This window comes from Helicoverpa armigera, chromosome 8 (assembly GCF_030705265.1).
Source record: "Helicoverpa armigera isolate CAAS_96S chromosome 8, ASM3070526v1, whole genome shotgun sequence".
Taxonomy (NCBI): Eukaryota; Metazoa; Arthropoda; class Insecta; order Lepidoptera; family Noctuidae; genus Helicoverpa; species Helicoverpa armigera.
This window is the reverse complement of record NC_087127.1, coordinates 6,517,101-6,532,805: the sequence shown is the minus strand read 5'-3', so window position 1 is coordinate 6,532,805 and position 15,705 is coordinate 6,517,101. Positions and strand designations below refer to the sequence as shown.

General features: G+C 35.0%; 4 protein-coding genes across 14 annotated transcripts in view; 1 reads left to right on the top strand and 3 right to left on the bottom strand.

Annotated features, from left to right (window-relative positions):
* Nucleotides 1–463, bottom strand: part of LOC110375908 (uncharacterized) — a 62,212-nt gene extending 61,749 nt beyond the window's left edge. The window contains exon 1 of one of the 2 annotated variants that reach the window (XM_049838462.2): nt 126–463. In XM_049838462.2, coding sequence (XP_049694419.1) covers nt 126–131 — 6 coding nt within the window. In that variant the 5' untranslated portion in view covers nt 132–463. The remainder of the gene's footprint in view (nt 1–125) is intronic. The other variant, XM_021334203.3, reaches the window with a different exon arrangement.
* Nucleotides 464–2,721: 2,258 nt separating this feature from the next.
* LOC110375872 (DNA-directed RNA polymerase II subunit Rpb4) lies at nt 2,722–8,666 on the top strand. Of its 2 annotated transcripts, none has more exons than XM_064035709.1 (4): nt 2,722–2,856; nt 6,072–6,160; nt 6,707–6,887; nt 7,660–8,666. In XM_064035709.1, the coding sequence occupies exons 2-4, from the start codon at nt 6,100–6,102 to the stop codon at nt 7,832–7,834; spliced, it is 417 nt and encodes a 138-aa protein (XP_063891779.1). In that variant the 5' UTR covers nt 2,722–2,856; nt 6,072–6,099; the 3' UTR covers nt 7,835–8,666. The 2 variants fall into 2 exon arrangements, with proteins under 2 accessions (XP_063891779.1, XP_021189823.1); XM_021334148.3 differs by lacking the exon at nt 2,722–2,856 and adding an exon at nt 5,701–5,860.
* On the bottom strand, nt 3,785–5,494 carry LOC110375887 (cyclin-dependent kinase 2-interacting protein). Its single transcript, XM_021334172.3, has 4 exons — nt 5,334–5,494; nt 5,008–5,247; nt 4,657–4,815; nt 3,785–3,980 (listed from the first exon to the last, which is right to left on the bottom strand). The coding sequence occupies exons 1-4, from the start codon at nt 5,383–5,385 to the stop codon at nt 3,850–3,852; spliced, it is 582 nt and encodes a 193-aa protein (XP_021189847.3). The 5' UTR covers nt 5,386–5,494; the 3' UTR covers nt 3,785–3,849.
* Nucleotides 8,667–10,845: 2,179 nt separating the features above from the next.
* On the bottom strand, nt 10,846–15,376 carry LOC110375871 (protein FAM117B). Of its 9 annotated transcripts, none has more exons than XM_049838524.2 (9): nt 15,274–15,376; nt 14,586–14,872; nt 13,870–13,997; nt 13,337–13,484; nt 12,771–12,910; nt 12,487–12,586; nt 12,220–12,276; nt 11,827–11,930; nt 10,846–11,639 (listed from the first exon to the last, which is right to left on the bottom strand). In XM_049838524.2, exons 2-9 carry the CDS (start codon nt 14,797–14,799, stop codon nt 11,484–11,486), a joined length of 1,047 nt encoding a protein of 348 aa, XP_049694481.1. In that variant the 5' UTR covers nt 14,800–14,872; nt 15,274–15,376; the 3' UTR covers nt 10,846–11,483. The 9 variants fall into 9 exon arrangements, with proteins under 9 accessions (XP_049694481.1, XP_049694484.1, XP_049694483.1 ...); XM_049838527.2 differs by having other exon boundaries at nt 14,586–14,824; XM_049838526.2 differs by having other exon boundaries at nt 14,586–14,821.
* Nucleotides 15,377–15,705: the final 329 nt, after the last annotated feature.

Sequence of the window (15,705 nt, the reverse complement as noted above, 5' to 3'; positions counted from 1 at the left end):
TCATATACGTCACATAAGCACACAGACACGAGTACGATAATTACTTACAAACACAGTAACACACGGAATCAAGTATTTATAGCCTTCGATGTAAAAAACAAGCTTTAAAATAAAAAAATCCTTACCTTCATCGTCTTTCCCGCCAACGCCGAGCACGAACGCACTTCTTAAGAGGTGACCCATTGTCGAGGATTAGCTTACGATGCTGAATTTGTGCAAATTTTAGAGTGTGCAAAAATAAATGAATTTTTTACATCTAAAAACAACCAACACTAAAAACACGCTTCTAACTTGAAAAAGGATTATATAATTATTATTAATCTAGGCAAATAGATTACCGCGCGAGTCGGTGAAAACGATAAAAGGGCTACATCTCTATAGATATAATAGATTAATTCGCTTCCGTAATAGAAGAAAGCCTGAATGTAGTTTGTATCGTCACCGCTCTACAAATGGTGTAAACTGAGCGCTTACCGAAATTATAGGTTGAGTTAAGAGAACGAACACAGAGAACAATGGAATAGCGAAATCTTACATTTTTCATATCGATTACTGAAGTGATTTGTCACCGCCGTATAGAACCATTTAAGATATTAATTATGAAGCAAGTATCAAGAACCCTCAATATTCTTAAAAAGAAACAATTAATCCAGCAACCAGTTTATCGTATGTAGTTCACGAATTAATTAATAATTAATTGGGTACCTACCTATCTATGCCAAATTGTGCTGCCATTAAACATACTTCACCAAAAAAAAAAATCATCAAGGAAGGGTTTATTTTCCTCTCCGTTGGAAATATCATCGAAAAAAATATCAGCATGAATCGACTCCATCGTGTCTGTTGCGCCGTCTTCAGTTATTGACATAAGCAAGGGAACAATGAAGCTATCTGGCTTGCGCGCGCGCAGCCGAGCCGCGCATGCAAACACTGCTACTCCGAGATATCAGTGCGAGAAGAAAAGCGGAAAATGCTCAATTATACACAATAGGCTAAGTATTTACAATTATTTTTTTAGAAACACGTTTTGATAAAGAGTTTGATAAACTAAACATTTTATTTTTCATTGGATCGGTAAGCTGACGTTTTTTTATTCGTGAAGGTTTTATTTTGTAAATAGTACTAGATGCTCTCCAGGTGTGCCTTTTTACCTGCTGAATTATTTGTCTTCCTGAAACCATTAGATATGTTAGAAGGGAGTAATTTTGAACCCTGTAATAAGTAGCAGACAGCGAATATTCTCGTATTTATCCAGTATCTTCTCGTTACGTTAACAATGTAATTTTTACTCTGTAAGCTCATTACTTGATCAAGCGGTTTATGTCCACAGTGCTGCTGCGTATCTGTTACATTTACAACGCTTGTATAATATATTTATTATCTTAGGACTCCCCCAAGGTTGCAAGTTTACCTGTTTTTCCAAAACATTGGTATGATCTAAGTCTACACATAATTACACTTTCTTTTATAATTATTAGAAACGATTGCTGCTGTGTTCAAAATGCAAAAAAAAAACAAATTGTACGGTTCGGAGTGTTAAATCATTTTTTGGGCAGTTATCATGCAATATCTGAACTACATGTCCCGCAGATAAGTATGGAAGCCTTACCTAGGTACCTTGTAACCTTGTTCGATTTCCGCTTTCAGTTAAGAAAACTTATAGCTAGAGTAGAATGAAGAGAGCCCTCTTAGATTCTACAATCAATCCAAAGTCTATCTTCTTTTAAATTTACAGACCTACTTACGTTCTCGTTATTAGTTCCTAGAGCACACTTTTGGCTATTTTGTGCACCTTTATCAAAGGTTTATCTAATAATTTACGCTAAAATATGAAACAACGTCTCGAAAAATTTCATGTCACAACAGTTTACAAGTGGGAAGCAAATTCACCTGAATAACCTTGCATTGCGTACTTTACGAAAACGACAAAATAAATATTGAGGAACACTAAACTTGCGCAATTGTTTACTGATGTTCTAGCAGACATTCTAGTTTGTTTATCACGGTAGCACTGCCATTCATGCTAGAGTTTAAAGAGGTTTGTTGTGGCTTTTACCAAAGACAAACCCCACGCCTCTTCCTGAGTGGTGAAGGGTAGGTACGAAGGGGATTTACCAAGCTGAAAATTTTGAATAAGCAAAATAAATCTATATGTAGGTACGTAGGTACTCCGATGGTGATGTTACCTATATCATGTTTTCAGATTAGATGTTGTTTCTGTCGATTTTTATTTTACTTGGATTCTTAACTCTCTCTGTAAGTGTGAGAGGGTTTCCGTAATAGAAACGTAGACACCTCTTGTCTGGATACAAAAAAAATATGAGATTATTTCTTGATAAGAATAAGTAGCTGCTGTAACAAAGTTGATTTTATCTCACATTGCAAATACGTCAAATTGCGTGCTACCTTTACCATAGACGCTGAAAATAAATAAACAACTTACCTACGTAATTTTTCATAAACACAAATAGATAACTGGAAAATTTGGAATAGGTATATCGTTTCGGAAATGTGCTTAGCAGAAAGTAAATTGAGCGTGAAATGACAGCCAGGAGCCGACAACGCCTTGCACGAATTTGGGTCAATTTTCGTCAGAAGCAGGGACGCGAACCCGGGCCCTTCCTTCCGTGTTCTATTTATGTCTGTTAGCCGTAAACCGAAATAGGTGTTATAATAATAAATATGCACATCAATGTAGCTTGACAGGTTGTTGCGTGGAGTTATAACGTGCATATTTTAAGATGGCATACATTTTTTATTGCTATTGCTGCACATGGTATCCGTCTTTGCGATATTCTTGTTTACCTGCTTTTACTCACATTAGAAACCGGACGCAATCACCATTGTTAATGATATGTATGTAGATCTTTCCTTATTTTTCAATATAGAAACGACTGAAAATAAAACTGAAGAACCCCATGTTATTTACCGCAGCATACCTATCTATTTATATCGTTTTAAAACAATCAGTAAGTGCCATAGACGAATGGAAATCCAACGACGTAGGATAGATAGGTACCTAAGTAATTATCTTTCATAAAATTGTAAACAATGAGGTGTTTGTGGACACTCGGCTGCTAATCCCGAGGGGTAACACTTGGTAGGTTTCAGACTTCAGGCGACATTCGTATCCGAGCAATTTGCGAAGCCAAAACCCAGTCATAAATTTTTCGAATCAGGAATTTATGTTTTAAAAGATTAAAATATCCAGTTTGGGTACTACCTAGTTTTGTTGACGTTACTATACTGATATCTACTGACTGTTATATGTATAAACGTTACAATATTTAGCGACTATAGAGTGCTCGCGAGTGCTCACTTATTGGGCTGTATGTACGTATTCTTAGGTGCGTTTTTGTATGGAGAAGTATTAAAACATAGGATTATTTTATATAGAAATTTTTTGGTAAGAGCCAGTTAGCACACGCACAATAGGTTTGTAGCTAACATAATTATGATAATGCTCGACTATAAACGGCATAAAAATTTAAACAATAATGGCATCATTAGCTACGTCTTTAGCGGTCAGTAAGTAAGTACCTACATTGTTTGTTTGGTGACGGTCGCCATGGCAACTGGTTTCATTGCCCTATCGCATCTCAAGACAAATGGCCGTATGTAAATTCATGGTAATGCCGAGGTCATCTGCTGTGGCACTACTTAATTCCTAAGCCACTTAATTAGTTTCTTAAAGGTGAAACATTTAAAATAATAATATGTAGGTACCTACCTACGATTTTTTAACTCTTTCATAAATTTTTGTTGTAATTTAAAAGACATAATGACATAAAACAAAACTTTATTAATAAAAAACAAACAGGCAAACATTTCCATATTTTTACATTTAACTTATGTAACAGCGGCTAAACCAACTTCTGCAAATAGATATGCATTCGCTTCAATATTAAAGTAAGCTTCGAATTCCCAGGCACTAATGTACACATCTATTAAATTCTCGTCTCTGCTATGTGCTACGTTTTCTAAAACAAAATACATATAATATCATAAAATCTTATTATGGATAAATAGACGTCATATTGAAGTAAATAATAAGACTTAACATTAACGTCATATAAAGACTCTTTCATCAATTGAATTTATGATTTGTATGCAATGATAAGCCTTCCTTAAGCAATTCATTCCTCCTAACTAACCGCATATTATTGTTAAGGTTAAATATGACAGGTTCTGTCTTAGAAAATGTGAAATAAATATATTTTAAATCTACTTTATTTATAAATCTCTTTTTGCGAATTTCTGTATATCTTTTCGGTAAATAAAATTATTAAAATATCTATTAGCTTAGGGGAGACGTCTCTTTGAAATAAAGGTAACAACCTAACAGTTCGGGGATTTACCCATACTCATCGCACTGAGCTGGCATGTTAGTGAGCAGTGTAGAATATTTTTTAGCTTTGGAGATGACGCTGCCTCTCTTCAAGGAAGGCATGTTATATCCCACTGGTGCTGTGAGGTTATACTGCTACCAATTGGCCACTGGCCACCAGAGCCTAGTCCATTTTTCGGAGGATGCACCAAGAAAAGGGCATGTTGGCAATTTACACAGGACAATGTTGGTTTACCCCCCACATCAGGTGTATGAACCAAATAGTTTAGTGAAACCAACTAACCATAAATAAACAACCACATATTTACCTGTAATAATCTTTTTAAGCCTGTATTCCTTTTCTAGAGATGTATAAATATTTGTTACTGTTTGTGAAATTTTACTGACAGACCATGTAGATATTACCGGCTCATCAGTTGGCTGTAGTTTAGCTAATGCTTGCAGTTGGTTATTCAAAACCTTTACACCTGCAACAATTACATGTATAATAGAGTTACTTCACTATAAAACAGAAACAAAGTGGAAAATTACCTATACATATTTGTATGTATTGTGTCAAAACTGAGAGTGAAAGACAGAGTTGTTTACTTAAAATAAGACAAATAGTAGCATTACTAACTTTGTTACTTGAAAAGTTGCCAGTATGTAGGAGTACTCACCGTCAACAATTGTCTTCAAACCGTCCAAAGCGTCCAGTAGGCCGTCCATCAACGGCTTCAATTGGCTCGGAAAGTAGTCATCGTCACACTCGTGCAACTTCAACGCAGATATGGCTCTGCACAACCTCACACCTTTGTCTCGCATTTTACCCCAGTCATTAAGAAGTCCATGCAGCTTAGAGACATGGGAATACACCGTCTTAGAAACTCCTTGCTGATCTTTATTAGGAGTCGTTATTTCTGAAATATGTGGAAAATACATGCCATTATAGACTCTTAAATGTACAAGCATTCGACATAAATGTTCATGGCATAGGTTGTCTTACCTCTTGGTATGAAGTTGTAATTCGAATCAGCTTTTGTCGGTGTCTTCGACATATTGGCAGTAAAGATAAATGAATAATCTAATTAAAAAGAAATACGAATTCTATAATGTAAACATAACCTAACTAAAAATAACAATAACAATATTATCTGACAGCTCCAGCACTTGTTGCTTGTGTAGTCTTTTTTTCGTGGCAACTCAAAAGACATTGTTAATATTTTTTTATTTTCTACTCATTTTCGCCACCGCCCGGTTACACTCGTGTCTCAAAGGACTAATTCCCGCAATAAGATAAAAATTACTTTGAGCCTGATATTGTAGATACAATCGAATTTTAATATTCTGTTTCTAAACGAAAATAACTTTCTGTCAGATGTCAAATGTCAATATCAGATTGTTTTTGAGCGCGTCGCGGCATCTGCGCTGATTGCATAGCTGGGAATTCGATTCATTCTTATTTTTGAGTGTTAGATTGGTAAACTAAAACATTATCAGAATTCTAATAAATAGGATAACAGTGACAATACCGTGAGTTCAATAATCATTGAGTATTTTCTACAAATAGGCTACAGGTTAACTGTACTTTCTGGGCCAATAACTTCATAAATATAAATATTAATTTAGTTATAACAGAAAACACTAAAGTACGCTAACTTCTGAAACTTTTCTACTAAATCCTATCTTCGTGGGGTATGTGTGAAAAGCACAGCTTATTCATTCGTAATCTATGCATTTTCAGATAGTGTAAGTGCCCATACCTACTGATCATGGCTGGACCTGTGCAAGACGTTGTGGAGGAAGATGCAGCAGACCTACTGTTTCCGAAAGGTAAAATACATGCAATTGTTCATGTTGGCCTCTTGGCCGTGCCAAATCACAGTATTACTTTGTAGTTTTGGTTAGTGGGTGGGTTGTCTTATAATAACATAACATTAGTTTAGCACAGAACCGGGGATTGTCCTTGGGTACATTTCTATAGTGTATATATTGTCGGTTTTGTGTCACCATTTCATTAAAGTTGTCTCAAAAGGGCTTCAGCGTGTTGGCTTCGGCCCCTCGTTCGCCTCCCAAAATCCGGTACTCTATAGTCCCGAGGTCTGGTAGAGATTCAAAGATATAACATTTATTACAGACCAAAATACAAGATCCATAAGATGTTAAAAAGAATATTTAACCTAGTGTTAGTTAGTCTTAGGGTTCCTGATTGTATTATAATTATAATGTTCAAGCACATAATGAAATTCAATAGTAACATATCATTTGCCTGACCTTTTCCTAAATATGGATGGATATAGCATCCAATCTAAATGGAAACAGCTTAGTGGTAGTGTTAAGAATCAGAATTATTTAATTCACATACATTTCTTATTTCAGAATTTGAAAACGCAGAAACATTGTTGATATCTGAAGTTGACATGTTGTTAGAACATAGAAAGGCACAGAATGAGTCTGCTGAAGAGGAACAAGAATTCTCAGAGGTTTTCATGAAGACGCTCACTTACACCAACATGTTCAAAAAGTTTAAAAACAAAGAAACTATAGCTGCAGTTAGAAAGTAAGTGTGAAAGCTTCTTGCATAAGTAAAAATACAATACAACACTGATTATCTGAAATCAGCTTGCTTAACTGAAACGCCAATTATCAGAATCGGTCCTGAGCTACTATGCGTGTGTGAACTGTTGTGAACTTTTATACTTTGTATTTTTGTTAGTGCCTGACTGGGTCTGCAACTTACATTGATCAAGATTTTCAGCAAAACTTTACTGTAAAACTGTGTTTGTTTAACGTTATGAAGATTTATTTCACATGTGAAAGTTCATTCTTCTTTATAACCAGTCTATGTTCAATTATGCAAATCGACCCTGGTCACAATTAATTCGGATAATCAGCGTTCTGTATTAGTAAATTCAACATGAAATGAATGCATCGTTTTTTAGGGTTCCCTACCCAAAGGGTAAAGTGGGACCCTATTGTTTTCGCTCTTCCGTCCGTCCGTGTGTCACCAGGCTGTATCTCATGAACCGTGATAGTTAGAGAGCTGAAATTTTATTTTTGTTGTCGCTATAACAACAAATACTGAAAATAAATATTTTAGGGGGCTCCCAAACAACAAACGTGATTTTTTCGTCCGTTTTATAAATAATGGTACGGAACCTTTCGTGCGCGTGTCCGACTCGCACTTGGCCGGTTTTCTTATCTAAAGATGTTTAGCTTTTTGTTAAGTCTGATCCTTACATGGAATCAAAAGGAAAACATTCGAAATTATAACCTTTATAAATTATATTATATATTTAGACTAATTAATAATGCTGTCATTTTGTTTCCAGTCTCCTTCAATCCAAGAAGCTACATAAATTTGAAGTAGCAAGCTTAGCAAACCTCTGTCCGGAGACACCAGAAGAAGCCAAGGCACTCATACCATCACTAGAAGGAAGATTTGAAGATGAAGAACTAAGAATATTGTTAGATGATATACAAACTAAGAGAAGTTTACAATACTAGTGGAATTATATGTAATTTTAATTATGAATTTAATCAACTTTCATTGCGTGGAGACTGAACTTTAATACATTTCCAGATTCACTTATTCATCCTTTTATTCTACTATAGTTGCCACTATTACAGTTTTACATAGTGATCTGGCACCAAGTATTCTTTCTGCTTGTGTGAAAAGGATCTACATTATAAATGGAACTGTTCATTGCTAGCGTAAGCACATTATAACATTATAAAGACGAAAGTGATGTCTGTTGATTCTTCTTGTGCAAACAACTGAATGGATTTTGATGAAACCTAGCAGGCATATAGCGTATACATAGAACAGAAGTGATTCGCGCAGGAAGCAGGTGAAACAATAAAAAGGCTGCAGTTTTTAAATCAGTCTGTATATTGGATATGTCTGCAATACAGCAAGATACATTACAGTGAAAACAGATAAAAGTGATAAAATATTGGAAACAAAAATAGTAATTAGAATTTCTTCTCTGAAACAAAACTATAATAAAACCATTCTTATTATTACTTAAAAGTAGATACTATTAATATTGATGTTAATTAATGCCTCTAACTAAACAAGCCCTTTGTTGAACATTATTTGTAAAAAAACTAAAGGAATTTTTATATCAATAAACCTCAACAATTTTAGATAACTTAAAACTCAACAATCCTTCGATAATTTTTCTTAATTTCTAATTTTGTTGCCTAAACATTATTTTTAACAAAATGCCGAACAAAAGGCTTGCTTGAATTATAAACTTATCTCAATGGGCACTTTTGGTTTAGTTTAAATGTTAGTATTTAATCTAATATTGTATTAATAAAAATTACAAACTTATCAAGCAAACTTTAAAATAATATTAACCATCTATAAAAGAACTATCAAATCTAAGGTCCTAGCCAAGTTACTTTTATGGTACAACTCACCCTTCTCCTACCCTGAACATATAAAAATATCTTTATGTACTTTAAAAACATTTCAGTCCATAAATAAAGATGTTCTTCGGAATACTGAGCTTGTACCAGCAGTCTAAATAATAATGGTGGCAATGTAAACATCTTTATTTAGGAACCTCTGTCCACATCCCAGTGGTTACTTTAAATTAAACAGTAAGGGGACCATTTTATAGCACACATTTATTAACAGCTAATAATTTTTCGGGTCCTTTACTAAAACTTACTAAACCTTAAATTAGGTAACGACATTGGGAGAGGCTTATATAAATCCTAAATTACAACCTGGACCTGTGACATAAGTCTATTATTAGTAAAGCATAATATTGTTTTGGATTCCAACTGTGGGGAGTCTAGAAGCGACATGGAAGCTGTTAGGAAGCAATGCGAACATAATCATAAAGCTTACTTTACAGAAAATGTGTTTTTACAACAATGATCAAGCAACTGAAAATGTGGATCCATGAAGAGAATTACGAGAAATTAAATATACATATCACCCTCAAAATTTACATCGTAAATTCTTTGCTTGTATATTTTATTCGAATTACAGCTATATATTGCACTTATTTCAGAAACATTTTACACAGAAATCCGGATTTTAAATATTGGCTCGGTTCTTCCATGGTAATGTTTTGCACAATATATTTAATCACTATCAAAACTGTCAAATCATTTACGACTGTAGTGGCATTTTTACAACATATAGATATAATGTTGAAATGAATGATGAAAATACTTTTGTACATTTCCAAAACATTCTTCTTCATAGCGTCAGATACTGGTTTCGTTTGTCACATTCGCAGTCAATTCGAAAATGATTTCTGCCGCCAAGTGCGATCGCTTACACAATATAATCGCATCCCAAACACCCTGCCTCCTTTGTCACAAGTCGGTTAGTCTGTACACACTTATAGTCACTATGCAGCACCTTCGATAATCCTTCACAACTTGGATACTGGTGCAACATGTTAACACATGGACAAGCACTAGTACATACCAGTATCGAAAGTCGTCAAGCCACGATCAACATTCAGATTCGACCGTTTCTCTTACATTATCACATTTGTTTATTGAATAACCAATATAATCAATAGGTACTAAGTTACATCAGCAACTGTTCGGCTCTTAATAAAAATTTTGTTTGAGCAATGATAAGATTTTAAATACTATATATTCCCAAAGGTGAGCCATCCAAAATATATATTTGCCGTCGAATTTTAAAAAAGGTTTTAAAAAATAATTGCGTATGTCCAAAAGCAGATCTAACTATGTTTATGTGTAAGTTGTCAACATACTACATTATCAGTCTCGATGATAAAAATGCATTTTGGCCAAAATGAGAAATCCAACGAGTGCGGTCCAAACTTCCCTAAACGAACATTACATAAACGAACGCCTCATGTACCTGATACAGATACTGACTAAACATATCAAATTAAAGGTTTCAGAAACAAAAATAATTATGTACTACCAATTCCAAAAATCATAATTGAAGAGTAAACAAAGAAGCATGTCCATAATAGGCACTTTATAGTACTCTACACTACATAACGAATAATGTCAAGTTACCTGTATCAAAGTATGAGTAAAGTTTAAAAATTCAGTCTATTTTCTTCCTTACTTACATTTTCTTTATCAAATCCCACAAGTTAAAGCTCTTTTGCATTAGAAAATCGTTCTAGCAACCGATATATCCATAACCACAAATAAGACAATCTGGCCCTTTCAGAATTTTGGTCCGAAATAATTTACATATCTTCTTCAATTATTAAAATTAACAAAAACTTATGTATGTTGAAAATTAATTCTACAACACTTTTACATTCTATGTTTGCAACATGTGTTATGTACACAATTTTAAAATAATACATAAAATGAGATCAAATATATATCCAGTCATGTCAACAAATTAAGCTGGAGCAGTGAGTGCTATACCTAAATAAAAAATTTAGAAAAATAGCTCCCTCATTACCTAATGTATTCATTAAAATAATATCAGGGCAAACTAACACATAATATATAGGTACTCGTATTTAATATGAAATATTTTTTGCCATATGTTTGGCTTCGTTAGTGAATCTAATGCTGCGATTAAATTGCTTTGGTTGCTTTCAGTTTGTCAAAGTATTTTGTGCAAATTAATATTGCAAGTCTAAAACGGATCAAATGTACTGGGATATTCCTATTTCTTACTCTCACTCGAAATTTGATGGAAATTGACAAACATTCAATACTTAGTGTATCAAAGGACATTGTAATTTCGTCACAATAAATTTAAAGAATGTTTATTATTGTCACAACAGATTAATTAAAGACGTGTATTATGAATAGGTGATAAAACTTTGGATGCCACTAACACGTTTTTCAGTAATAAAGAAATTAGTTATTGCATTTAGTAGTAGTACTATGGGAAACTACGCTATATTGTTTATGTACAAATTAACCACTAGAATTGTTCTGCAACTTCTAGTAGTCAGAAATCATAAGTGATTTATTTGTACGCATAGAATAATAGCTTTGTCAAGACATGAAATTGAAATTAGTTGTTCAATTTCAACTTCAGTGAACATAGGACGTGTATAATAAGAGGGTTCAGTAGAACTAATAAAATGTCGATTTTAGTGGATAAGGAGCCCTCTAGTCCGAGAGATGGGCACGCGTGAGGTGTCGGCGCCGGGTGGTCAGGTCGGGGTGGGAGTCAGTGCGAGGTGGAGGCGGGCGGGGACGGCGGCGGCGCGGGCTGCAGCGGCTGGAAGGCTGACCCCAGCGATGGCCGCAGCGTGAAGCCCGGTATCGTCGGCTTCATCACAGACACTGATTCGGAGAATGCTCCTTCGCCCGCTTTCAGGTTTACCTTGAATTTTAAGGAAACATAGATGTAATTTATGTTTAGTAAATCAACTATTTACTCTTTGTTAGAAAATCAATAATAAGATTTACGGAGTTTTCACAAAGGTACACACACACGTAGTAGTGTTAAACAGTACTCATAAAATAATAATTATTTACATGAAACTGTTACTACAGCTACAATTTATTACCTTTTCACAACCATCGGGAGGTTCACGAGCCAAAAAGCGATTTATCTGCGGCGACGTGCCTAATTTAGACCCGTCAAGATCTGGAGACGAGCAGACACTGCCACCTGAAAATACCACACATTACATATTTAAAATAACAACAATCACATAAATTATGAAATATTAAAAAATAACTCAACTTTTTGAACAGCAAATCCAAAAATCTACTTTCAGTTGTATTATCTACTGCTATTGTAATGTCTACAAAACTGAAATTATACCTAAAGAAGCGAATAAGCAAAGAACATTATAATAAAAACTCATGCTTGGGGACTAGTAACCATTCTGATGTTTTGTGCATATCAACTATTAATTGCGAGGGGTTGTCTAAAAGCTATAGTTTTAGTTATAGACCTGCGGCCAACAGCTCTGCGGACCCACCGCTGGAGAGAGACCCCCGGGACGGTGGATCTAAGCCCACAATGCATTGTTTAGATATTTGAAATAAATTGAGAAAGTTCTTTGTTATGATGTACTTGAAATGAAAGACCCACTTATAAATTAAGTTATCAGATAGCTGTACTGGAAAGTTTTTAAGATAATTGTGAATACTAATTCACTTACAACTTCGCATTTATTAGTGTTATATGAATATGTTCACAAATGATATAGTGATGTTACCTGATGAATGAGCAGTGTGACACAGATCGTGTGGTGTCTGAGTGTTCACTGAACGTCTGAGAAGCTCGGCGAGAGGCGCGCGGTGGCCTTCTGGTGTTACCTGCAATATTATAATTGAACAAATGACTATTTGTAAAAAGACGAGTAGGTCCTGCGGGATAATCACGTTTTGATATTTCGACAACACATAATTCGACACAATGTCATATGATATTTATAGTAGTGAACATTCTTGTTGAACTATATCTAGTCAATGTAAAGGGAACAAGTTAAAAAATACTTACTTTGTCCCTTAACCGGTCTAGATGTGGAGTTTGTGTGCCACTGGCTGGATAGAGCACAAGTCTTTCAATCTCCTGATTGAGACCCTCCACTGATGACCTCGCCGCTCGCAACGGGACACTGCCACCTCCAAAACGGGACCCTACATTAAAATATATTAAAACTTGTCCTATGACGTTTTGTGTTAAAGCTTTCCCCACTGTTTTGTTGGTGTACCATGATGATCTATATAATGCAGACAAAACCGACAGTAGTAGGCTGCAGCCTCACTCAAACTAAACTGGTTGTTTCTAAGATTAGTGCATGAAACCCAAATAAACCCTCCAGCACAATCAATATTTTTGAAGGCTTACTTTATTTATTTCGATGTAATTATCATGTATCATCAAAATAGAAATAATTTATTCGCCTAAAATGTATGTTACAAATATGATGGTTTATAAATTTATGGTGTCCCAATACAGGATTTTCTTTGGTAACAGATGACAACATTATATCAATTCACTGCCTAGTGTCAGCCATTAGTAATTACTCTTAAATACTCTCATATGATGAAATGAATACTTACAAAGAGCAGTAGTCATAGAATGACTTGAATAGTCTCCAGATGCAGATGGTTTGTGCGGTCTTTGCAGACGACTGCGCAGGAAGCGGTCAAGCTTGTCATCCTCGGAACTCCGTGAAGAACGACCTGAGGCTCCACCTCCATCATCAGTCTGTTAAGAACAGACATGATTAAATTGTGCAATCTACATCAATAGTTTTTATAATAATATAAAGATGGGTATGTCCTTTTAAATTATTATTTGATTTACTGTAATGGCACATCCAAGCTATGTAGTATTACAAAAATCTACCACACAGTTGCTTATCAAAACATTGTTTTCTTTGGTAAAGACGTGTGAAACTGAATAACCAATTTCAGAGATTATCCATGTCCCACAATGATAAAACCATTACTTCTTTACAATATTAGTGCAACATACTTATATGATGTGTACACCTATAGGCATACAAGAAGTTTATTATACTTTGTTTTTTTTTTTTAATATTTTGGTTATTTGAAATGCTGTTGGTATGAAAATAAACATGAATACATACTTGTGTGGACTTGTCAACTTGCAACTGGCCAGCGTGGAGATAGTAGTCCCTGGACCATTGTCCTTTGTGATACAGAGTGTCAAGGGAGGCTGTGCGCCTGATGACACTGGCACCAAATCTACCCTTGCCTAGAAAATGCATACAATTTGTTAACATGTGTCTATTATTAACTCTAAATATACTTAAATGACAATATAGAACATTTTTGACACTATGACCATTGGAAGACTTGTGTTAACAATACACTTTGCTCATTTATTTAAAAGGTTCAAACAAAAAATCCTTTTGTTTATTGGAATTTACCTTAGCATCAAAAACAAGCTGTATGACTTATGAAATGGCCTTATTGGAGTAACACATAGATCTATTTTAAGTAGTAAGAATGCTCATACTTTATGGTAATGTTTTTCTAAAGTTACTTATTACCACAGGATCTTAACAGAAGGTCCTTAAATGAATTTGTATATCTTTTATGCAGCCTTTGTGGTGAAATGTTACAGATTATTTTGATACCACAGGCTTCCAAATCAAATAAACATTGTAGCTCATGTTTCATTTTCAAAATCAGCATTTCATTGAAATTATTAACATTTTTGGATGCTGTTGTTGATCTACTATGATATAACTGACCTTCTACACCAATTATTTTCCATATAATAGTATGAATATTTAAATATGTATTATTATTTACTTGTATGTTGGTTTTAAGCTGTTACCTTTGTAATTGACAGCTCCAGGGCTTCGCTGGCCAGAAAGGGCGTGATCTGGTGATATCCGGCGCCACGCATTAGTGGGGGACAAGGTCGGGCTGTTGCTGGCGTTCTTCTTGAGCCCGCCGCCCTTCATGACTGATGACACCGGCAGCGTCGCCCGCATCGGGCCTTGCTTGCCCACGGGACAGTCCGACTGCTTCCTTACCCGGCCCGACATCCTTGCTTCCTTTCACACTGCACTACTTTACAAACACCCTTATTTCTTCATCAAACGAAACACTCAACTATCACTGCGCAAGAAAATTAAGAATTTCATTCGCCGACGCCGCACCAAGCTCTTTGTAGAGGGAATATTCTTAGGGAACTGTAAAGCAGGCCCTGTTGTTACTACGATCGTTCTAATTATGCAATACGGTAATCAACACTTTCGTTAATGTAATGGGATTTAATAACGGGTGGATCTAATATTCAACTAGCACTTATTACATAAAAACAAAATTACAAAGCGAACAAGTCACATTTTTTCTGCACAATGGATGAATGAATGAAGCTGACAGATGACAAGGGACATCGCGCCATTCCTTTTTTTCTTTCGATAAATTTTAAATTACTCTAACAATAGTACGTAAAAGTTGCATCGTTGGGAACTAGAATGAAATAAAACTTGATCAAATAGTAAACTAATTATTACCTACGAGAATTATTCCACTTATTCGTAAGCATTGCAATTAACAGCTGATTATTCCGCCATGTCAACTAACTTGTCTATGGTTTGTGTGTGTCGGAGTCGGAGATTGTTGTGGCCTCGTCTCCGTTACACGAAATAAATTCAATATTACTTGTACATATTATTGCTAATTATGAAACATTTTAATTCCACATGATGAATTTGGTACACTCTTTTTGCCACTACATATTCGTTTATAGTAAACAATATTTTTCTCTATTATTATAAATACAGTGAGGGGCAAGGTCAAGGTCAAGGCCTTGTCATAGTCAAAGCTTTGTGTTTACCTTGACTCATATGAACATGGCTTGCTCTCGCTTGAAGAGACAAAAGCCTTTATCTAGCCACAGCTTTTAGATTCCTGATCAAGGCTGCGATAAAAATATATGTAGGTTC